This window comes from Pelophylax lessonae (genome assembly GCF_965119305.1).
Source record: "Pelophylax lessonae genome assembly, chromosome: 11".
Lineage (NCBI taxonomy): Eukaryota > Metazoa > Chordata > Amphibia > Anura > Ranidae > Pelophylax > Pelophylax lessonae.
Genome location: NC_138778.1, coordinates 70,953,529 through 70,977,929, shown reverse-complemented (window position 1 = coordinate 70,977,929; position 24,401 = coordinate 70,953,529). Strand labels below are relative to the sequence as shown.

At 44.6% G+C, this 24,401-nt stretch overlaps 1 protein-coding gene across 2 annotated transcripts in view; it reads left to right on the top strand.

Moving 5' to 3' along the window:
* LOC309567307 (phosphatidylinositol 5-phosphate 4-kinase type-2 beta) overlaps positions 1-23,833 on the top strand; it is a 176,666-nt gene extending 152,833 nt beyond the window's left edge. For both annotated transcript variants that reach the window (XM_082272717.1, XM_082272716.1), the window contains 2 exons: positions 16,179-16,282; positions 22,761-23,833. In XM_082272717.1, coding sequence (XP_082128843.1) covers positions 16,179-16,282; positions 22,761-22,841 — 185 coding nt within the window. In that variant the 3' untranslated portion in view covers positions 22,842-23,833. The remainder of the gene's footprint in view (positions 1-16,178; positions 16,283-22,760) is intronic.
* The last annotated feature ends 568 nt before the right edge of the window (positions 23,834-24,401 follow it).

Below are 24,401 nucleotides of genomic sequence, written 5' to 3'. Positions count from 1 at the left end.
CACATTGTGGGATCTTTGTACTGCGCTGCAAGGTTGCTGTAAGGAACCACTTCTACTTTATTTTCATTATTCTTTAGTCCAAACAAAGACAAGAGCACCTCTAAAAGCGCACATGCTAGATGGATGAAGTTGGCAATCTCAGAAGTTTACATAGTGTCTTCCAGGACTCCGCCTTTAACCACTTGCTGACTGCCTAACTGTAAATCAACGTCATGATTTTGACGTTGAATACCCCGGTTATGGCTGCAGCTAGATGCAATAACCCAGTATGTGTTTTCCTTAGGCGTCTGGCTTTCCATAAAAGGTGATCCCAGCAGCGGATTTGCCTCAAGATACCTTAAAGCGGTGGGAGAATGGCCCCCTCTTTTGCCGCTTCCTGGGCTAAGGTTACCAGTTGGTAGCTCCAGGAACTATCTGTTGTCGGCTGTGTTTTTATATAGAGATGAGTGATGGCTAGATGGCCACAGCTCATCTCTATGCCCTTGGAGGACCAGAGCGACGTCGACCTCCCTTCCGGTTATTTAGCCATGTAAACATGTTTTTTCCTTTTTCTTCTTAAAGCAAAAGATGTTATTGATATAGATAGATAGATATATAGATATATATATATATATATATATATATATATATATATATATATATATATATATATATATATCACACAGTTGTGCTCAAAAGTTTACATACCCTGGCAGAATTTATGATTTCTTGGCCACTTTTCCGAGAATGTGAATGAGAACACAAAAACTTTTCTTTCACACATGGTTAGTGTTTGGCTGAAGCCATTTATTATCAATCAACTTTGTTTGCTCTTTTTAAATCAAAATGACAACAGAAACCACCCAAATGACCCTGATCAAAAGTTTACATACCCCAGTTCTTAATACTGTTTATTGCCCCTTTTAACATCAATGACAGCTTGAAGTATTTTGTGGTATTTGTGGATGAGGCTCTTTATCTTCTCCGATGGTAAAGCTTTCCATTCTTCCTGGCAAAAAGCCTCCAGTTCCTGTAAAATTTTGGGCTGTCTTGCATGAACTGCGCGTTTGAGATCTCCCCAGAGTGGCTCGATATTGAGGTCAGGAGACTAAGATGGCCAATCCAGAACTTTCACTTTCATCTTCTATAGCCAATGACAGGTCAACTTGGCCTTGTGTTTAGGATCATTGTCATGTTGGAATGTCCAAGTACGTCCCATGTGCAGCTTTCGGTTTGATGAATGCAAATTTTCCTCCAGTATTTTTGATAACATACTCCATTCATCTTGCAATCAATTCTGTCAAAATTCCCTGTGCCTTTTATAGCTCACACATCCCTAAAACATCAGCGATCCACCTCCATGTTTCAAAGTAGTAATGGTGTACTTTTCATCATTGGCCTTGTTGACTCCTCTCCAAATGTAGCGTTTATGGTTGTGGCTAAAAAGCTCAATTTTGGTCTCATCACTCCAAATTACTTTGTGCCAGAAGGTTTGAGGCATGTCTCTATGCTGTTTGGCGCATTGTAAGCAGGATACTTTGTGGCATTTGCGTAGTAATGGCTTTCTTCCGGTGACTCGACCATGCAGCCCATCTTTCTTCAAGTGCCTCCTTATTGTGCATCTTGAAACAGCCACACCACATGTTTTCAGATAGTCCTGTATTTCACCTGAAGTTATTTGTGGGTTTTTCTTTGCATCCCAAACAATTTTCCTGGCAGTTGTGGCTGAAATTTTAGTTGTTCTACCTGACCATGGTTTGGTTTCAACAGAACCCCCACATTTTCCACTTTTTGATTGGAGTTTGAATACTGCTGGCTGGCATTCTTAATTCCTTGGATATCTTTTTATATCCCTTTCATGTTTTATACAGTTCAACTACCTTTTCCCGCAGATCCTTTGACAATCCTTTGTCTGCTTTCCCCATGACTTGGAATCAAGAAACGTCAATGGAGCACTGGATGAAAGATGCAAGGGTCTGCCAGGAGTCCAGAAGCTCATTGACCTTTTATACACACATACTAATTGCACGCAAACAGATCACATGTGAGGATGGTTACCTTTTTAATAGCCATTCAAACCCCTTTGTGTCAACTTGTGTGCATGTTATCAGGTGAAAATCATTTGGTCATTTGGGTAGTTTGTTGCCATAATTTTAAAAAGAGTAAACATAGTGGATTGATAATGGTTTCAGCTAAACACTAACCATGAGTGAGTGTTATCATTCATATTCTCGGAAAAATGGCCAAGAAATAATAAATTTTACCAGGGTATGTAATTGTATGAGCACAACTGTGTGTGTATGTGTGTGTGTGTGTGTGTGTGTATATATTTTTTATATATATATATATATATAATGAATGTGTGTATGTATGTATATATATATATATATATATATATATATATATAACATTATCTTTCATATTATACAAAAAAAATTGATGTATATGTTTTTTTTTTTTATGTTAAACATTTCCCGCAAACCGTCGGAGCTGTATGTCGGCTTGAAGTGGTTGTACCAGGGTAATGCCGGCATCAACCCGGTACAGTTTTTTTTTTTTTTTTTTTTTTTTTTTAGAGCCGGCGGTCAGCTTTTTGATACCAACCGATGCAAGTCAGCGAGCTGGAGGGGACATCCCTCCTGTCGCTCTGCCCCGTGGCACGTCCACTGGCTGGTTAGTGTCCCAAACGAAAATGGCTTTGATCAGGTCTCTGATCAAGTAACCCGAAAGCAGCTCCACAACGTCACTTCCGATTTACTCAGCTGCCAATGGCGCCAATTTAAAAAAACTGACCATATTAAAAAATGCAGATTTTGGCATTTAGAATACTTTGAAGTGCAGTGGAGGGGTTTGGGGTCTTTTAGACCCCCAGATCCCTCCATAAAGAGTACCTGTCACAAGGGATGTTTACATTCCTTGTGACAGCAATAAAAGTGATATTTTTTTTTAAGGAACATTGCTAAAAATAAAATAGGAAAAAATATTTTAAAGCGAGCCCTTCCCCGTGAGCTCGCGCACCAAAAAAAACCACAAATGTAAGTCGCGCCCGCAAGTGTAAACGATGTTCAAATTACACATGAGATATCACCGAGATCCTCAGAGTGAGAGCAATAATTATAGAAAAAGACCTCCTCTTTAACTCTAAACTTGTAATCATTAAAAATGTTTAAAGTGTCGCCTATGGAGAGTATCGTAGTTTGTCGCCATTCCACGAGCGTGTGCAATTTTAAAATGTAATATGTTAAGTATTTACTCGGCATGACATCATCTTTCACAATATACAAAAAAATTGGGCTAATGTTAGTTTCTTTTTTTTTTTAATTCAGTAAAATGTATTTTTTCCCCAAAAAATTAGTTTGAAAGACTGCTACGCAAATACCGCGTGACAAAAAATATTTCAACGACCGCCATTTTATTCTCCAGAGTCTTTGCTAAAAAAAAAAATATATATAATGTTTGGGGGTTCTATGTAATTTTCTAGCAAAAAATACTGATTTCTCTTTCATTCATTGACAGACACAGCTCCTAATCTTCTTGCCCATTGGGTTATACTGCCCCCTACAGGGGTAGGACACTAGGCAGAAAAAGAACTTGACTATGCCTATGAGCAGTCCCAGGAGGAATGTTCCCACTCTCTGCTATAGGTTTTTTTTCAGCCTAGTCAGGAGTAAGGACTTAGTTCCTTGCTGGGATCTCCGGTCGTGGCAATTTTTTATTTTTAGATTTTTATTTTTTCCTGTTTTTTTTCCTGTGAAATCTACAATCAACTGCCGGACTGGGTGACAGGCTGGATAAGCGAGACTGGCCTGTGAGTTAAACGCATCGCGAGGTCGCATACGACCGGGTCTCGGCCTGTGTCGCAGTGTTCCTCCTGGCCGACAGCCCCCCATTTAGATGGCGAGGAGGATGTGTCTGGAGCGGTGCCCATCTGGTTCCTGGAGGGTTTTTGGGACGGTCAGACCCCTGGGTTCCACTTCTTCCTGTTAGGCCCCCCTTTGAGTCTGATGGTCCTGTGAGCCATCTGCCCCCTCTCTTTCCCCCCCCCCCCATCCCCCCTCCAATCCCCCCTCCACCTATACTGGGGTTGTATGGTGGTCTGACTACCTGCTGAGGCAGGGTGCTGTATTGGGGGTGGGGGGGTATACCGCCGGGGACCGGGCGATTTGCTGTGGGGGGGGGGGGGGGAACTGCACCTGGTGGGGGGCTCCTGCAATGGCCCCCCCTTCTGGCTCTGTGTCTTGCCTGGGCACAGGGTTCCCTCCTTGGTCCGTGCAGGGCCACCATTTTGTTGTAGAAATGTTCTGTATAGGCTGGGGGCCATACTTGTGTAGCCGCGGCAACCATTTTGCATTAGTCTGGCATTGAGTTGAATGGCGGCCATTACTGTGGAGCCTTTTGGGCGTCCATTTTAGCTGTTAGAGCCCCTCCTTATCCCCTGGTGCTGACTCCTGGGCCTCTTTCCTTCTTGGATGCCACACGTGGAGTGCACAAGCCATCTAGAGCGTCAGGGTGTTTGTTTCCTTCCTATTTTGACAGATTTGTCGCAAATGAGTGGGAACGTCCAAAATGTCCCTTTGTGGTCCCTAAGCGATCGCAATTAGGTACTCATTTGAAGAGTCCCTCCTGAAGAAGTGGACTGTTCCCCCAGTTTCCAGGTTAAATAAGGCAACCATGATTCCGGTAGAAGAATCGCTGGCTTTTTAGGATCCGGCTGACAGAAAAGCAGAGGCCGTGGCCCGCAGTGTGTTCACTGTGGCCGCCTTGGCACTCAGACCGGTCTTCACCATTGCCCTGGTGTCACAAACTCTGACCGAGTGGGCAAAGCTTTTACGCCATGACCTGGAGGGTGAGCTGCCCCCCCTGCCTTTGTATAGCTGGCGGACCAGTTGGTTCAGGGGCTGCAGTTTCTGTGATGCTGTGCGAAGGGCTGGATAGTCCAGATTCAGTGGTCCCCCCCAGCCCAGCCAGAGAGCATGTGCAGACCGCAGCTTCGCGCTAGCACAGAGGCGTGTCCGCGAGTTAAACGTCTCGCATGGTCGCATATGACGGTCGCATACGACCAGGCTTGGGTCTGAGTCGCACAGGTCCCTTAGCCGACAGCTCCCCTACTTGGGTGGCGAGGAGTTCTATCTGAAGCGTTACCTGCAACATGGAAGGGTAAGAACAGTCCCCTCTCTCCCGTTTTTCTTTGGGGGGGAGGCGCTGGTACCCTACAGGGACGGTCGAACCTGCCTGCAGGTTCCCTCCTCCCGTCCTTAAATCCCTCTCTGAACTGGGCTTCCCCCACTCCCTTTCCCCCCTGTCTGGACCTGGAGTCTGGTGGGGGTCCCAGGGCAGAGAATTCAGCAGAGACCCCAGGGGTCTCCCCCCGCTATTCGCTATTCCCACTCTGTAAGGGTCCTGGCATAGTGTGTGTCCCGCCCTGGTAGTCTGGAGGGGTCCCAGTGTAGGAGACCCCTAGGTGCATGCCCTGCTGTTTGCAGTGTTGGGTATAGTGCAGGGAGGACCCATTGCAGAGACCAGTGCAGAGTGCACAGCAGAGTGTCTCCTAAATGTGTCTACTACCTTCAGGTGCCAGTCCCCTTGCAGAGGGTGCAGGAAAGATCCTGGCGGCATGCTTTAGTGTAGCTAATGAGGGCCATTTTCCCTTAGTCCAGCTGGTCTCCGGGTGGCAGCTATGTTTGTGTAGCCAAATGATGTCACGGGGCCATTTTCCTTTAGTCTAGCTGTTCTCCGGTTGGCGGCCATGTCTGTGTAGCTAAATGATGTCACGGGGGCCATTTTCCTTTCGTCTAGATCAGTGATGGCGAACCTTGGCACCACAGATGTTTTGGAACTAAATTTCCCATGATGCCCATGCACTCTGCAGTGTACTTGAGAATCATGGGAAATGTAGTTCCAAAACATCTGGGGTGCCAAAGTTTGCCATCACTGGTCTAGATGGTCTCCGGTTGGTGGCCATGTTTGTGTAGCAGATGATGTCCCAGGCATGCTGGGGGACTGAGGCCACGTGGAGATGCCGAAGCTCCTCCTCTTCCTCCTTAGTTTCCTCTTCTTGTGCCCGGGACATGTGAACAAAGATAGCGTCTGTGATGATGCTGGGTTTGAATTCTTGGTGCTCCACTGGTCGGTAAGGTGAGTCTTTGGGGGTCCCTGTTATCTCTCTCTCTCTCTCTCTCTCTCTCTCTCTCTGCTGGTACCCTGAGCCTTGAGGAGATCCTTTAGTGTTGCCAAAAAGTTTTTGTACTGCAAGGTCTTCCTTTCCTTATGGAATCTCTTGTTCACAGCCCCCCACTGACCCCCTTATGATGGTGGCAGGTCCCTCGGAACCCCAGCTTCCCATGGTTCTACTGACGGCGGTCCTGCAGTCCTTAGCGTCCCAGTTGAAAGTGGCGTGTGGGCAAAGGCCCAGGAGGAAACGTCCCCCGCCTTCCCGTGCTCAGTCTGTTATCTAAGTCTGAGCAAGATGCTGCTGTGGATGGGGCCCGTCTAGGAGGGCTTATATCCCTATCATACCCCCAGATCCACCTGATAGTGAGGATGATTCCTCCATGGTCGCAGCAGTGAATGAAAAGCCGCTGGTAGACGCACTTATTACTGCAGTGTGTGAGACTTTAAAAATGTAGGATGCGGCTGATGTAGCCACAGACGTGGCTGTGTCGTTTGGTATGCATAAGTCACCTCACACTCCAAAGGTGTTTCCTTATGTGCCTTATTTTGACAGGTTTTTCTGTAAGGAATGGTATTAACCAAGATTACCCTTTTGTCGTCCCCAAACGTTTTGATGTATGGTCTCTTTTGCCACCATGGGATTTAAATGTAGTGCTTTTGTTTCTCCAGAAACCTCCTTTTGAGAATATTTGGGAGATTCCCTTGCCTACGTTATCCCAGAAGGTGACATTCTTAGTGGCTAATACCTCGGCCCACTGGGTATCGGAGTTGGCGGCATTATCCTGTGGCAGTCCCTATTTGGTAGTCCCTAGGGATAAAGTGGTTCTTCGTCCCTGTCCATCATTCCTGCCCAAAGTGGTCTCTGACTTCCATTTGAATGAGGAAATTGTGTTGACTTCCTTGTGTCCCAAGCCGGCTCATCCCAAGGAATTTGCTTTGCATACTTTGGTGGATGTGGTTCATGTGATTCGAGTGTATCTGGCAGCTACTGAGTCTTTTCGGAGGTCAGACTCACTTTTTGTGGTTATGGACGGACCAAGAAAAGGGCTGGCAAATATCGCAAGTTTGTCCAGAGGAAGGAACACTCTGGCTAGAGCCCAGATAATGGGATTTTTGTACTTACCGTAAAAGCATATTCAAATATATATATATCATCAGGCTTCAATATCGCAAGTTTGGAAGGCGACCGCTTGGTCTTCCATGCACACCTTCACCAAATGCTATAAGATAGATACTTTGGCATCTGCAGATGCTTCTTTTGGCCGCAAAGTTTTGCAGGCTGCTATTTAGGAGGGGCTGTTCCCTCTTGAGGGGTGTTTTTTCTTTAAACCTTTATTTTTCAGACGGGCTTTTGTGTCCTGGTTAAGGGCTCTTATTTTTAGCCTTGGGTTATTTTCCCCACTCCTCATTTTCTTTTTGGCACTGCTTGGACGTCTCACTAGTTATAATTTATGGAGCGATATGTCCATCGAACGAAAGACAAAATTGGACCGTAAAATCAATTTCTCTGCTTTAATCTGCTTTAATCAACAGACACAGCATACACCCCTCTATGGAGTTCTGATACTGCTTGGTACTAAACTAATTACCTACAGCAGAGAGGGGGGTTTTATACCAGCTGAGGACGGCCCATGGGCATAGCCAGGTGTTTTATGTTCTGCCTAGTCCTGGGGGAGGCACTATAACCCACTAGTTATGAATTATGGAGCGCTGAGTCCGTTGATGAACTCAGAGAAATGTATTTTACGGTAAGTACAAAAATCCCATTATCTGGGTAGGACTTTGCTGTAGCCAGAGTGTTCCTTCCTCTGGAAAAACTCCAAAAGTTGCATGCTGCGATTCATCTCTTGCTGTCCAGCAGATGGTCGTCCCTCCAGACTTGCATTAGGGTGCTGGGCCTGATGGTTTATACCCTTTGAGGCGGTCCCATTTGCACAGTTCTATATGAAGTCCCTGTAAAGGGAGATCCTGCACAAATGGGAAAAGTGTCCGAAGTTGAAGGCTAGGAAATCTACTTCCAGAAAGGTTTATCATTGAGTTTGGAAGGCATACATTACTTGGTGTGAGCTGCGGGGGTTTTTTACCCACTCCTTTTCTGTGTCTCACCTGTTGGAGTTTCTACAGTTGGATGTAGATCAACATTTGGCTCTGGGCACCATCAAGGGCTAGATTTCCGCCTTAGCTGTTTTTTTTTCCCAAAGGCCGTTGGCGGCAAAGTCCTTGGTTCACACTTTTGTGCAGTGAGTTGACCATCTGGTTCCTCCAGTGTGATCCCTGGTACCTCCGTGGGATCTCAATTTGGTTCTGTCGGTGCTTCAAAAGCTTCCTTTAGGAAATATTCAAGAAATTCCTCTACTCACTCTGTCGCAGAAGGTGGCTTTCTTAGTAGCTATTACTTCCACATGTCGCTTGCCGGAGTTGGCTGCGTTGTTCTGTCGGTAACCTTACTTGGTAATTGATAGGGACAAAGTTGTGTTGCGGCTCTGTCAGGCGTTCCTTCCTAGGGTTATATAGTTACATAGTTTGTGAAGTTGAAAAAAGACCTCAGTCCATCCAGTTCAACCTGTGATGTGTGTGTGTGTTTACTGTTAACCGTACATTATATACCCCTGTATGTTGTGGTCTTTTAAGGTGCCCATCTAATAGTTTTTTTAAACTATCAATGCTCCCTGCTGATACCATTGCTTGTGGAAGAGAATTCCACATCCTTACTGCTCTGACAGTAAAGAACCCCTTATATTTTTTAAGGTTAAACCATTTTTCCTATAGTTTTAGTGAGTGGCCAGGTGTCTTATTGTATTTTTTTTCTCTTAAAAGTTTGTTCCTTATGCTAGGGTCATCCCCAGTACAGTATTTGTACATTGATATCATATCCCCTCTCAAGCGTCTCTTCTCCAGAGAGAATAAGTTCAATGCTTGTAGTCTTTCCTCATAGCTAATGTCCTCCATTCCCCTAATTATTTTTGTTGCCCTTCTCTGGACTCTCTCCAGTTCCAGCACATCCTTCCTGAGGACTGGTGCCCAGAACTGGACGGAATACTCCAGATGTGGCCGGACCAGAGTCTTGTAGAGTAGGAGAATAATCTCTTTATTTCTGGAGGGAATCCCCTTTTTTATACAGGCCAGTATTTTGTTGGCTCTGCTTGCAGCGGCTTGGCATTTCATGCCACTGCCAAGTCTGTTGTCCACTAATACCCCCAGGTCCTTTTCCATCTTAGATTCTCCCAGAGGTTCCCCCCCCCCCCAGTGAGTAGCTTTCTTTCGTGTTTCTGATGCCCAAGTGCATTACTTTACATTTTACATTTTTTTACATTAAACTTCATCTGCCATGTATTTGCCCACCCCATTTTTTCGTTCAGGTCTGCTTGTAAGGTTTCCACATCCTGCATAGAATATATTGCATGCTTAGTTTAGTATCATCCGCAAATACCGAGATTGTGCTGGATATCCCCACCTCTAGATCATTTATGAATAAATTAAACAGGATTGGCCCCAGGACAGAACCTTGGGGGACACCACTTTCCACACCTGCCCCATCCGAGTACTCCCCATTTATCACCACCCTCTGGCCTATCCGGGTACTCATCCTATGGTCCATATCTACGTACCTTAGTTTGTACAGTAAGCATTTGTGGGGGACTGTGTCAAATGCCTTTGCAAAGTCCAGATACACCACATCCACAGGCCTTCCTTTGTCTAGATGGCAACTCACTTCTTCGTAGACGGTTAATAGATTGGTCTGGCAAGAAAGATTTTTCATGAATCCATGCTGATTACTACTTATACAATTTTCATTACTAAAGTCTTGTATATAGTCCCTTAACATCCACTCCAAAGAATACAGATGTTAGGCTGACAGGACTATAGTTACCCGGGATATATCTCAGCCCTTTTTTAAATATTGGTACCATGTTGGCTTTTTTCCAATCAGCTGGCACCATACCCACCTGTAGACTATCCTTAAAGATCAAGAATAATGGTCTGGCTATCACCCGGCAGAGTTCCTTAAGTACCCTCGGGTGCAAGCCATCCGGTCCCTGTGATTTCTTTGTTAAGTTTCTCTAGTTTAGTTCTAAGTGTATCTTCTGTTAACCACGGGGGTACTTCCTGAGGTGTATTATTTAATTTAGCATTACAGGCCGGGTTAGTGTAGCCCCCCGATTCTTTTGTGAAGACTGAAGAGAAGAAATTATTTCTGCCTTCTCTCTGTCCTCTGTCGCCAGATTGCCTTCATCGTCTTTTATGGGGCCAATGTGTTCTGGCCTCGCTTTCTTACTGTTTATATACTTAAAGAATTTCTTGGGGGTTTTTTTACTCTCTTCCGCTATATGTCTCTCGTGTTCTATTTTAGCCGCCTTGATTTCGCCTTTACATTTCTTGAATGCTGCCAATGACCCCTCAGCCTTGTATTTTTTGAAGGCCTTTATATATAAATATGCATTTTTATGTTGGAGGTTAGCCACCCAGGGTTTAGTTTTGCTCTTTTAAATTTATTCCCCTTTGGAATGTGATGGCCAATCCCTTTGTTTAGTATGCTCTTGAAGCACTCCCATTTTTCCTCTGTGTTCTTTGTTCCCAGGGTTCTATCCCATTTGATATTTTCTAGCAAAGAGCGCAGTTTTGGGAAATTGGCTCTTTTGAAATTCAGTGCCCTTATATTACCCTTGTGTTTCCTATTACCATGATTAATACTGAAACAAATTGACCTATGGTCACTATTTCCTAAGTTGCCCCATATTTCTATATCCATGAGCAGGTCTGTATTGTTGGTAATCAATAGGTCTAGTACCGCATTGTTTCTTGTCGGTGCGTTCACCATCTGACCCATGAAATTGTCCTGCAAAACATTTAGGAACTGCTGAGCCTTGGATGAATGTGCGGTTTCTTCTGCCCAGTCTATATCTGGATAATTAAAGTTCCCCATTATAATGATATTTCCCTTCCTTGCTGCCATTCCAATCTGTGAAAGGAGGTCTGCCTCCCCCTCCTCCCTCTGGTTGTGGGGGTCTATAGCATATGGCCAATATTACTTTTCCCATAGTGCCTTCCCTTTGAAGTTCTACCCATAGGGATTCTGCCTCATCCATAGCTCCATTATTAATATCATCCCTCATATTTACCTGTACACTGTTCTTAATATACAGACATACCCCTCCCCCTTTTTTACCTTCTCTATCTCTGCGATAAAGGGAATACTCCTGAATGGTCGCCAGCCAATCATGAGAGCTGTCAAACCAAGTCTCTGTAATCCCCACAAAATCTAAGTCCTCCTTATACATCAGCAGCTCCAGCTCTCCCATCTTGTTGGCCAGGCTTCTAGCATTGGTATACAAACCTCGTAATTTTGTCCGGTTGAATACTACATACTCACTTGATGTTGTTTTTAAGCTGCTTTTGCGATTTTTTTTTTTTTTTTTTTCTTTTCCCCATACCCACCTTGGGTTTAGGAACTCTGAACACCCTATCGCTAATGTCCCCATTTGTGCCCGCTGAACCTTGCCCCCCACTGGCTAATTCTACATTTGTACCCTCCCCCCATCACCTAGTTTTAAAGCCCCCTCTAACTTGTTGGCCATCTTCTCACCCAGTACGGTTGCACCCTCCCCATTTAGGTGCAATCCGTCCCTACTAAAGAGCCAGTAGCCGACTGAGAAGTCGGCCCAGTTCTCCAGGAACCTCCTTACTACACCAGCTCCTCAGCTACTTGTTAACTTCCCTAATCTCCCGCTTCCTCTCTGGTGTGGCTCGAGGTACAGGTAGTATTTCTGATAATATTTTATCTTAGAGTTTCATTTGAATGAAGACATTGTGTTACCATCCCTGTGTCCTAAGCCTAAACATCCTAAGGAAATTGCCTTATATTCCTTAGATGTGGTAAGGGCAATTCGGGTGTACCTGGCGTTGACTGAACCAATTAGGAAATTAGATTCCTTGTTTGTTCTTACGGATGGACCTCGTAAGGGGCAGGCCGCATCTGCTGCGACTATTTCCAAGTGGATCAGGCAGACGGGTGGTGCAGGCCTACTCCATTAAGGGTAAGGTTCCTCCTTTCCCTGTTAAAGTGCATTCTACGAGGGTGCTTAGTGCCTCCATCATCAGGCGTCAGTGGTTCAGGTACGCAAGGCGGCTACATGGTCGTCTGTACACACATTCACAAAATTTTATAAGGTGGATGTACTTGCATCTTTTCAGATGCGGCTTTTGGCCGCAAAGTTTTGCAGGCTGCGGTTGCAGAGGCTTCCGCTTCTTGAGGGTGAAAATTGTTCCTGGTGGTGAGCTCCAGTTGTTCCTAAGTTGAGCTCCTGTTGGTTGGCTATGTTTAGCCTTGTTGGGAATTCTGCCTTTGCTGTGTTTTTTTCCCACCCCTCATGTTGACGATGCTTTGGGACATCCCAATAGTCTGAAGACTTGAAGCTGTGCCTGTCAGTGAACGAAAGAGAAAATTTGATTTTTGTCTTACCGTAAAACCCTTTTCTCTGAGGTTCTCTGACAGACACAGCACTCGCCCCTCTGTTGGGGTTGAGTAAGACAATTTGCCCCCTTTAATAAATGGGACTATAAAGGCAACCACTACCCACAAAATGTAATAAAAATATACATTTTATTTGACATAAAGACAATACATCACATATCGATTGTAGAAAACAAACATACAAAGTGATCATTAAAAATTGTCACGGCTATAGAGATTGTCTTAACAGATGATGTCGCAGCCTCATTCATGAAAGAGAGCAATCCTCCAGTACCAGACGCGTTTCAGGTGTTCATCACCTTTATTTAGGGGTATAGGAAATGGAGGTTTATAAAGTTCTCAAATTAGGATATTTTATAAAAAAAAAAAAGACAATAGCTGTGTATATTAAAAACCAAAAGATAGGTCTACGGTAAATATCCCAAGCTGGTGAGTATTGGTCTGAGGTGGGGATATCTCAACCATCCAACATAGCCATTTAGTCTGGCAACGGTCCTAGATGGGGCCAAGTGGTGTCCCTGGAGTAACAAGGTGTGGGATTGTCTGTAATGGTTGTAGATCCCGCGCCTATAGCTATTCTTGACGGGGTAGAGGTCAGGATGTGTCAAGATATCGAACAAGTTGTCTCCGCACGTGTCCACACGACACCCGGCAGCTCCATGTCTTGGTGGTGAGCTCCGGTGAGCTCCAGTTGTTCCTAAGTTAAGCTCCTGTTGGTTGGCTGTTTAGCCTTGTTGGGAATTTTGCGTTTGCTGTGTTTTTTCCCACCCCTCATGTTGACACTGCTTTGGGACATCCCAATGATCTGAAGACTTGAAGCTGTGGCTGTCGGTGAATGAAAGAGAAAACTGGATTTTTGTCATACCATGAAATCCTTTTCTCTGAGGTTCACTGACCGACACAGCACCCGCCCCTCTGTTGGGGTTGAGTTATTTGTTCTTCTGACACTGCTTGTTACAAACTGGAGTCCTACAGCAGGAAGTGATGGTATACCCTCTGGGACTGCCGCAGGAGGCGTAACCAAAAAGGTTTCCGCCTAGTCCTACTCCTGAAGAGAGACAGCATAATATCCAATTCAAAAATCCAGTTTTTTTTTTCTGCAATTTCAACCCAAGCAAAATCCACTTGACCGGAGCTTAAGAGCTGTATTGTAATGATAAAAGGTAGAACATACAGTATATTATTCTAGCCAAAATGAGGGTAATTCCTCTCTTAGGCCTGGTTCACACTACTGCGGCCCTGTAAGCTAACAAAAAATGGCTCTGCATGCACAGGGTGCATTCAAACCTCTGTGTTGAAAAATGCCTGTTCTGACGATTGTTTAATGTGTTTCGTATGTGGTTAAGAGAATGTGGTCAGGAGTTTTTTTTGTATATAGTGTGTGTGTGTGTGTATATGTATGTATATATATATATATATATATATATATATATATATATATATATATATATACACAATGTAAAACATGTCTTACATGTGTCCTGTATGTGCTTCCATTCTATATAACACGTTTTCAAGGAAACTGCACTTGCAATGCATCTAGCATCATTTTAGCAACCTGCACTATAGCAGCACGTGGAGATGAGAATGGTTTAAACCAGGGGTGGGGAACCTGCCGCCCGCACGATCGTTACGTAGCCCAATCCCCCCCCCCCCCCGTGCTGCTGTGTCAGAAGGAGCCCATGGCTTCGTCCTGACACTGTGAGTCTCCGAAAAGGGTGGACCCGGGGCGCAGAGCAGTGCGCCTTGAGCCCGCCCATTTGTGTGACAACAGCGAATGAAAATTCGCTATTGTCTCACGGATCCTCCTCCTCCTTGGCCAATGCCATTGGCCGAGGAGGAGGCAGGACGCGGGAGGACTCGAAGAGACACGGGGACTGAAGAGAGGAAGCCACCGCTGCAACAGGTAAGTCAAGTGCACTGGTCCGGGGGGCTTGGCACGCTGTTCACTCTGCGTTGTAAGGGGGCACGATGATCTCTGCATTGTGGTCAGTCTGCATTGAAGGGGGCATGCTGTGGTCAGTCTACATTGAAGGGGGCACGATGATCTCTGCATTGTGGTCAGTCTGCATTGTAAGGGGGCACGCTGTGGTCAGTCTGCATTGTAAGGGGGCACGCTGTGGTCAGTCTGCATTGTAAGGGGGCACGCTGTGGTCAGTCTGCATTGTAAGGGGGCACGCTTTGGTCAGTCTGCATTGTAAGGGGGCACGCTTTGGTCAGTCTGCATTGTAAGGGGGCACGCTGTGGTCAGTCTGCATTGTAAGGGGGCACGCTGTGGTCAGTCTGCATTGAAAGGGGGCACGCTGTGGTCAGTCTGCATTGAAAGGGGGCACGCTGTGGTCAGTCTGCATTGAAAGGGGGCACGCTGTGGTCAGTCTGCATTGAAAGGGGGCACGCTGTGGTCAGTCTGCATTGAAAGGGGGCACGCTGTGGTCAGTCTGCATTGAAAGGGGGCACGCTGTGGTCAGTCTGCATTGTAAGCGGGCACGCTGTGGTCAGTCTGCATTGTAAGCGGGCACGCTGTGGTCAGTCTGCATTGTAAGCGGGCACGCTGTGGTCAGTCTGCATTGTAAGCGGGCACGCTGTGGTCAGTCTGCATTGTAAGCGGGCACGCTGTGGTCAGTCTGCATTGTAAGGGGGTAAGCTGTGGTCAGTCTGCATTGTAAGGGGGCACGCTGTGGTCAGTCTGCATTGAAAGGGGGCACGCTGTGGTCAGTCTGCATTGAAAGGGGGCACGCTGTGGTCAGTCTGCATTGAAAGGGGGCACGCTGTGGTCAGTCTGCATTGAAAGGGGGCACGCTGTGGTCAGTCTGCATTGAAAGGGGGCACGCTGTGGTCAGTCTGCATTGAAAGGGGGCACGCTGTGGTCAGTCTGCATTGAAAGGGGGCACGCTGTGGTCAGTCTGCATTGAAAGGGGGCACGCTGTGGTCAGTCTGCATTGAAAGGGGGCACGCTGTGGTCAGTCTGCATTGAAAGGGGGCACGCTGTGGTCAGTCTGTATTGAAAGGGGGCACGCTGTGGTCTCTCTGCATTGAAAGGGGGCACACTGTGGTCACTCTGCATTGAAAGGTGGCACGCTGTGGTCAAATATAACAGGCTAATTTTCAAGTTGATCACTTTGTACGGCCCCCGAATGATGTTACAAAAATCCAAATGGCCCTTGGCAGAAAAAAGGTTCCCCATCCCTGATTTAAACTGTTGAATGTCCATTTTGTTTTATTTTTGGTGGTGGGGGGGGGGGGGGGGAACGTTGTTGACAGCAACAAAAAAACTGATTGGTTGCCATGGCATTTTCTTTTACCTTAACTGTTTAACCTGCATTTGTGGGGGTGGGGGGGGGGGGGGGAATGCATGTAATAAAAATAAGAGCAATCAGATCTTCAATAGTAATAGTGGGTTGGGAGTGGAGGTTAAAAATAACAATTGTATACTTTTAGATTTTGGTAGGAATCCAAGCATAACAGTGTGTTTTAAATGTATACATTTTGTTAATAGTTTTAATGAGTATATAACAATGTAACTTTTGAATTTTTTTTTTTTTTTTTTTTCTGCAAGATGCACCCAAGAAAGAAGTCTACTTTATGGCCATCATAGACATCCTGACACCATATGATGCCAAGAAGAAAGCTGCACATGCTGCCAAAACAGTCAAACATGGGGTAAGCAGAAGTACTACTTTGGCCTCATCACTTCAGGGTTGAAGTACATGTCTAGCCAATTATCCTAATCATACAGGACTTGATGCTTGGACCATGGGTTATATGTTGCTTCCTTGCAGTGATTGGACACTGGCTCCAGTATTTTGCTAGTGTTCTTTGGTGATGGACCCCTTCTCCTATTAGAGAAGGTTTGACATTTTTTTTATTTATTTCACCAGTTTTCTTTTCATCCTTTGACACTTGTGTCAAGATCTGACTGCGTATTGCCTTTTGGCTCTCTAGCGGGTTCCAGATCGGGCACCTAAATTGGGAATTGGACACTCCGGCAGCGGATCCGGCCTGTAAAGTTTACGTCAGGAATTTAATCTTGCATTCAGCGCTCACCTTGGCATGTAATCTAATCAATTTAGTTACATAGGTTAAAAAAAGACACAATTGCATCTGGCTCAACCAATGAAGAACAAAAAACAGTAAAGAACACCCAACTATACAATCCCATATATTTAATCCTATACCCGCAGTTGATCCAGAGGAAGGCGAAAAAACCCCAGCAAAGCATGATCCAATTTGCTACAGCAGGGGAAAAAAATTCCTTCCTAAACCCCCAAGAGGCTATCTGATCTTCCCTGGATCAAGTTTACCTATAAATATTAGTTCCCATTTATATTATGTACACCTCGGAAAGAATCCAGGCCTTTTTTCTCTTTTCAATCTTATTTTATTAGAAAATACAAGTATACACAAGAAAAAGGGAAAACCGAAATTCTCTCCAGAACCATCTTACTTAATACCACTTAACATGTTACCAAGTATTTCATGTTAATGTTAGAAATATAGATATCAAACATTTAATATCCATCAAACATTATAGCTACACAGAGTACTTTATCTTACAAAACCCTAATATATTGTTAATAAGACAAACTCCTCTCATTATAATTCCCATAACTAAATACTCCTCTGAATATATCACTTAATCCTGATTTACAAATACGTCAAAATGTCTTAGTTGGCTTACTGACATGATGTAAACACTCTCAACCAAACAGGGGGGAAAAAGAAGAGCGAAAAAAAAAAATAAATACAAAAAAAGACAAAAAATACGCACAGAAAGTACGCACTCCGCTATGACGATATATCGGTGGCCCGATAGGGGTTGATATATTGCTCCAATTGGACCCATAGCTTAGGTTCCCCACCCCTGATCTATGTCCCGGGGGCCGTATGCGGCCCTCGAAGTCATCTGGTCCGGCCCCCCCGTGCAGCTGAGTCTGTGTCTCTCAGCTGATCTGTCAGAATGGAGCCAATGCTTCCTGTATAGTTCCGGCTCCGTTGTGACAGTCTGAGTGAGTCACAGGCGGAGTGATATCAAATGCACTCCGCCTTTGACCAATACAGGAAACATCGCCTCTTCCTCCAGCACGGCATCGCTGCTAGCCAGCATTTCCCGCCAGCAGCACACACAGCAGTACCAGCCAGAGCCAGCAGTACAAGCCAGAGCCAGCAGTACTCACAGCAGTACCAGCCAGAGACAGCAGTACCAGCCAGAGACAGCAGTACCAGCCAGAGCCAGTAGTACTCACAGCAGTACCAGCCAGAGTCAGCAGTACCCACAACAGTACCAGCAAGCAGTACCTACAGCACAGTACCAGCCAGCAGTACCCACAGCAATACCAGCCAGCAGTACCCACAGCAGTACCAGCCTAAGCCAGCAGTACTAGCCAGTAGTACCAGCCTGAGCCAGCAGTACCAGCCAGCAATACCCACAGCACAGTTCCAGCCTGAGCCAGCAGTACCAGCCAGCAGTACCTACAGCACAGTACCAGCCTGAAACAGCAATACCCACAGCAGTACCAGCCTGAGCCAGCACTACCCACAGCACAGTACAAGCCAGCAGTACCAGCCAGCTGTACCAGCCAGCTATGCCCACCAGCATTACCTGCCAGCAGTTCTTTTTAAAACTTACCACCATAAAGTCGACTGCGCTCCAGACTGGAAAACCAGTTGCAAGTAGCAACATCATCAATACCAGCTAACATCACACACCTCACCAAAGAGAAGCAGTTGCAGCCATCACATTAGGGGAGAGTTAATTAAATGTTTGACCAAATATAACAGGCACATTTTTAAGTTGATAATTTTGTATGGCCCCCGAATGATTTTATAAACACCTTTATACCTATAAAGCACAACCTTTATATCTATGTACTTTAGCATAGTTTATTCATGTTAATGTTAGCCATTAACAATGAACAAATCAATTGTGGAGGCGCTAATGCACGCTCACGTAGTTCATTCACAACTCCTGAAGCTTTCAGACACAGGCCATATGAAGGTACGGGGTGAAGGCTACAGGGTTACAAAAATATGTGCATTCTTTTTCTCGTCGTAACTTACCCTTTAACTAGACCTAACCTAACACTCTATCTATGTACTTTAGCATATTTTTTTATTTGTTGATGTTGGCCATTAACCACTTCCATACCGAGTCATGTAAAATGACGTCGGCAAAGTGGTTGTCTAGATCCGGGCCGCCGTCATATGACGTCGGCCCGTTCTAGCTGCTACTGCGCGCCCCCGGCGGCGCGCAGCGGCGCGATCAGGGATGAGGCTCGTCCCTCGGACATAGCCCATCACTGATCAAGGTAAACAGCCAATAGAAATTGGCTGTTTACCACGTGATCGGCTGTGTCAATCACAGCCGATCACATGAGCGGCTCCTGCACGAGCCGCTCGTTCTCTCTGCAATGCGCGCCCCCGGGGGCGCGCAGAGCAGCGATCGGGGACGAGGCTCGTCCCTCGGACAGAGTCGATCCCCGATCTAGGTAAAGAGCCAATGAAATTGGCTCTTTACCACGTGACCGGCTGTGTCCAATCACAGCCGGTCACAAATGTCAACAGAGAACACGGTAACTAGCTGTCACCGTGTTCTCCTCCTCACACACTGATCCTGTGTGAGGAGGAGATTGTGGTAACAGCTAGTTACCAAGTACAGTGCACCCTAAACACACTGATTGCCCCCCCCCCCCCAATAAAGAGCACCTGTCACTAGCCCATCAAAGTACCCGAGTACCTGTCATCAGGTACTCAGATGACAGGTACTCGGGTACTCTGATGGGCTGGTGACAGGTATTCGGGTACTCTGATGACGGATACTCTGATGACAGGTACTCGGGTACTCTGATGACAGGTACTCGGGTACTCTGACGGGTACTCGGGTACTCTGATGACAGGTACTCGGGTACTCTGATGACGGGTACTCGGGTACTCTGATGACGGGTACTCGGGTACTCTGATGACGGGTACTCGGGTACTCTGATGACGGGTACTCGGGTACTCTGATGACAGGTACTCGGATACTCTGATGACGGGTACTCAGGTACTCTGATGACAGGTACTCGGGTACTCTGATGACGGGTACTCGGGTACTCTGATGTCGGGTACTCTGATGACAGGTACTCGGGTACTCTGACAGGTACTAGGGTACTCTGATGACAGGTACTCGGGTACTCTGATGACAGGTACTCGGGTACTCTGATGACAGGTACTCGGGTACTTTGAGTACCTGTCAACGGAGTACCCGTCATCAGAGTACCTGAGTACCTGTCACCTACCCATCAGAGTACCCGAGTACCTTCCACCTGCTCATCAGAGTACCTGACGCCTGAAGTACCCAAGTACTTGCCGCCTGCTCATCAGTACCCATCACTACTCATCAGTACTCATCAGTACCTATCACGTATCAGTACTGATCATCAGTACCCCTCAGTACAGTATCACCTATCACCTATCAGTCAGTGAGTACTACTCATCAGTACCTATCACCTGCCTGTCACCTGCCCATCAGAGTATTCGAGTACCTGTCACCTGCCTATCGGAGTACCCGAGTACCTGCCACCTGCTCATCAGTACCAGAGTACCTGTCACCTGCCCAACAAAGTACCTGAGTACCTGTCACCCTTCATACAGCCACCATGTCCAAGTCCAAAAAGGTTTATATACGTCGTCCGTTTAAACCTAAATACCGGTGTTATGGCAGCAGATAGCTGCCATAACCCTGGTATTTTTTTAAACGGTGGACAGTTGGCTTTCCGATAAGGGTGGTCCCAGCGGCGGATTCGCCGTGGGATCACCCTTCCGGGATGGCGGAAGAGGCGCCCCCCCCCCCCCCCCCCCTCCCGACGCGTTCCGGTCCTTTTCCCCGCTTACCGGACCCGCCGGCAGCGGGGAAAACGATCCGGTCCCGAATCCTCACAGACAGGATGTCGAGTGAGGGCAAGCTTGCCCTCACTTGACTCTATGGTCTTGGAGGACCGGAGCTACGGAAAATGTTGTTGCCTAGCAACCGGTTTAAAGGTCCTTTTTTTTTTTTTTTTCATTTTATATTATAATTATTTTTTTTTTTTTTTCTATCTTTTAGTGTACTTGTGAGATCTGAGGACTTTTTGACCCCAGATCTCACAAAAAAGAGGTCCTGTCGTGCCTATTTCTATTACGAGGAATATTTACATTTCTTTTAATAGAAATAAAAATGATCAATTTTTTTTTTTTTTTTTAAACGGTGTAAAAATATAAAATAATAAATAAAATAAATAGTAAAAAAAAAAAAAAATTAAAGCGCCCTGTCCCCGTTAGCTCGCGTGCAGAAGCGAATGCATACAGAAACCCCGCCCACATATGTAAACGGTGTTCAAACCACACATGTGAGGTATCGCCGCGATCGTTAGAGCAAGGGGAATAATTTGAGCCCTAGACCTCCTCTGTAACTCAAAGATGGCAACCTGTAGAAATTTTTAAATTGTCGCCTATGGGGATTTTTAAGTACCAAAGTTTGTCACCATTCCGTGAGCGTGCGCAATTTTGAAACATGGCATGTTGGGTATCTATTTACTCGGCGTAACATTATCTTTCACATTATGGAAAAAAATTGGGCTAACTTTACTGGTTTCTTATTTTTTAATTAAAAAAAGTGAATTTTTTCCAAAAAAATTGCGTTTGGAAGACCGCTACGCAAATACGGTGTGATAAAAAATATTGCAATAATCTCCATTTTATTCTCTAGGGTCTCTGCTAAAAAAAAATATATAATGTTTGGGGGTTCTAAGCAGTTTTCTAGCAAAACAACTGATTTTAGCTTGTAAACACCAAATGTCAAAAATAGGCCTAGGCAAGTGGCTAGGATGCATGATGATGCTCCTTGGATGTTAGGCCCCTCTATATGGCTAGGCTGTGAAAAAGTCTCACACATGTGGTATTGCCATACTCAGGAGGAGTGGCAGAATGTATTTTGGGGTGTCATTTTTGCTGTGTACATGCTATGTGTTAGGAATATCCTATAAATTGACAACTTTGTGTAAAAAAAAAAAAGTTTTCATTTTTTTCCCACATTTTCCAAAAACCTGTGGAAAAAAATGATATGTTCAAACGACCCATAATGCCTCATAGAATATACGTTGGAGTGTTTGCTTTCCAAAATGGGGTCATTTTGTGGACTTTTCCATTGTATTGGTGCTCTAGGGCCTTGAAAAGTGTGATAGGTAGTAAGAAAGTTTTATGTGTATTTATGCTCCTAGAACGCCTGAATGTGCTTCTTGGACGTGGAGTCTCTTTTTGTGGCCGGGCTGTGTAAAAGTCTCACACATGTGGTATCGCCATACTCGGAAGGAGTAGCAGAATGTATTTTTGGGTGTAATTTTTGCTGTGTACATGCTATGTGTTAGAAATAGCTTATAAATTGACAACTTTGTGGGAAAAAAAAGAAAAAAAAAATTTTTTCTTCATTTTCCCAAGAATTGTGGGAAAAAATTACAACTTCAAAAAACTCACCATGCCTCTTACTAAATACCTTGGACTGTCTACTTTACAAAAAGGGGTAATTTGGTCGGTATTTGTACTGTCCTGACATTTCAGGGCCTCAAGAAAGGAGATAGGCAGTCAGTACATCTGGTGTGATCAATTTTCAGTAATTGGTACCATAGCTTCTAGACTCAATAACTTTCACACAGACTAAATAATATACACTAATTTGGGTTAATTTTACCAGAGACATGTAGCAGTATACATTTTGGCCCAAATGTATGAAGAAAATTTTATTTTTTGCAAAATTTCATAATTGAAACTAAAAAAAAGTGTTTTTTTTTCAAAATTTTTGCTCTTTTTTTGCATATATCACGAAAAAAAAAAACCCCAGTTGTGATCAAATACCACCAAAAGAAAGCTCTATTTGTGTGAAAAAAATGATAAAAATTTTGTTTGGTTATAGTGTAGCATGACTGAGCAATTGTCATTCAAAGTGTGAGAGTGCTGAAAGCTGAAAATTGGTCTGGGCAGGAAGGGTGTCAAACTGCTCTGTATGGAAGCGGTTAAAATGTATTTATGGTATATTACTAGGGTTTTTTTTTTTTTTTTTTTTTCATTTTAGTATACTTTGGATACTGAATTCCCTGTTACTTTAGTATATCTTTTTGATCTTTTTCAGGCTGGAGCAGAAATTTCCACAGTGAATCCAGAGCAGTATTCCAAACGCTTCATTGAATTCATGTCAAATATCCTGGCATAGCTCTTCTCTCTCCGTCCTACTCTGCACTTGCCCTTTCCCTGTACGCAGGGATAACCCTCACCCTCCTGGTCTGTGTGCAAGAGTCTACATGAGTGTGAGTGAAGTGGTGTGTTTGCACGCCCATCCTATTTGTACCTCCTGTCCCCTTATTTTGCTAAAAGATCAATTATTTCCCATCCTCTAACTGTAAGGTTTGTGATATTACATTTCAAGGTCACAAATTTAAACTGGTTACACCAGGATTTTAGGTCACAATGTAAGTGCTCCCCAACCTTACATTCCTTTTAAATATTAAAAGTTTTGTACTATGTTACTGCTGAGATAGAATAGTTGTTACAAAACCCCTTTTCTTTATCACTTACTGCTGTTTAAGTGACTGCAGCATCTGCACTTCCTTACTGTAAAAGGAAAAACAAATGATCTAATAGTTTTGTCTGTTCCTTAAGCTGGGAGGGCTGCTAATATGCAAATCAACTGGACTCTTAAACCAGAACTATTTTTTGTCTGTGCCCACTGTATTCTAAGATCAGAGGGAGGCATTCTGTATTTTGTGCCTACCCCTACAGATGACAGCTAACACGTTCGGAGGAGAGGCTCTTTATTTTTTTATTTCTTTCACATGTATGTGACTGTTAGAGGCTAGGGATACCGTAAACAGTATTTTTTTCCTTTTTCACAGAGAGGGTTGTTATTCTTGATTTGCACTGCAATGTTTTTTTCTCAGTTTAAATGACTTTAGCACTTAGTTATTCTTAAAAATACAAGCAAACATTATTTTGTTTTTACAAATTTCAGATACTTTTCAAGCTATGCTTGTGTACTTTTCCTCCAGCAACAACTGTTAAATGTACTTTTCGTCTGTGCTTTTCAGCTTTGAAATGTTTTTAAAGTATTATTCTCTGCATTAGGAGGAGGATGGGTAAAGCAGGAAGAAATGAGTGTGTAAATTATTTACATCCGTCTTTGATTATATGTCTTGCTGTCAAGGAAGGGAGCCCACCCACTTTTAGAAATTTAGCTGGTCCTTTCTGCGCCAGTCAGATTTCGATCAGTGTATGGCTAGTTTAACGGATCATCTTACAAACAAAACAGAAACCGTTAAAACATTTTCTAGTAGAGTAGAAAATATTTGGATCTTGGATTTATTTTCTCATTTCAATTACGGTTGATTGATGTCAGACAGACCGGGAAGTGAGGGGAAATCTCTTTTCCAGGGACACAGACAGCATTTGAAACCTGACCAAGTTTCTAACCCTTCCTCACGCTCTCCAAAGACATTGAAAAAGAATTGTCTTCAGGTACAAGTATGCTTTCTGTTAAAAAAAAAAAAAAAAAGTTAGAAAAAATAGCCCATCCTGCCTAGCTTTCTAGGACTCCCTACCCTGGTGCTTTTGTTACCTTTCAGTGAAAGCAATTCTTCCTGTGGTGTTCACATCCTATGTCCTAATGTCTTGTCCAGAGCTGCATACACAGTAATTTACTATTGAAAATTGGACTGTACTGCTACAGTGAAGATGCTGTAATACATTCTTTTAAGTCGTTGGAGAGTTCCTGTGCAGG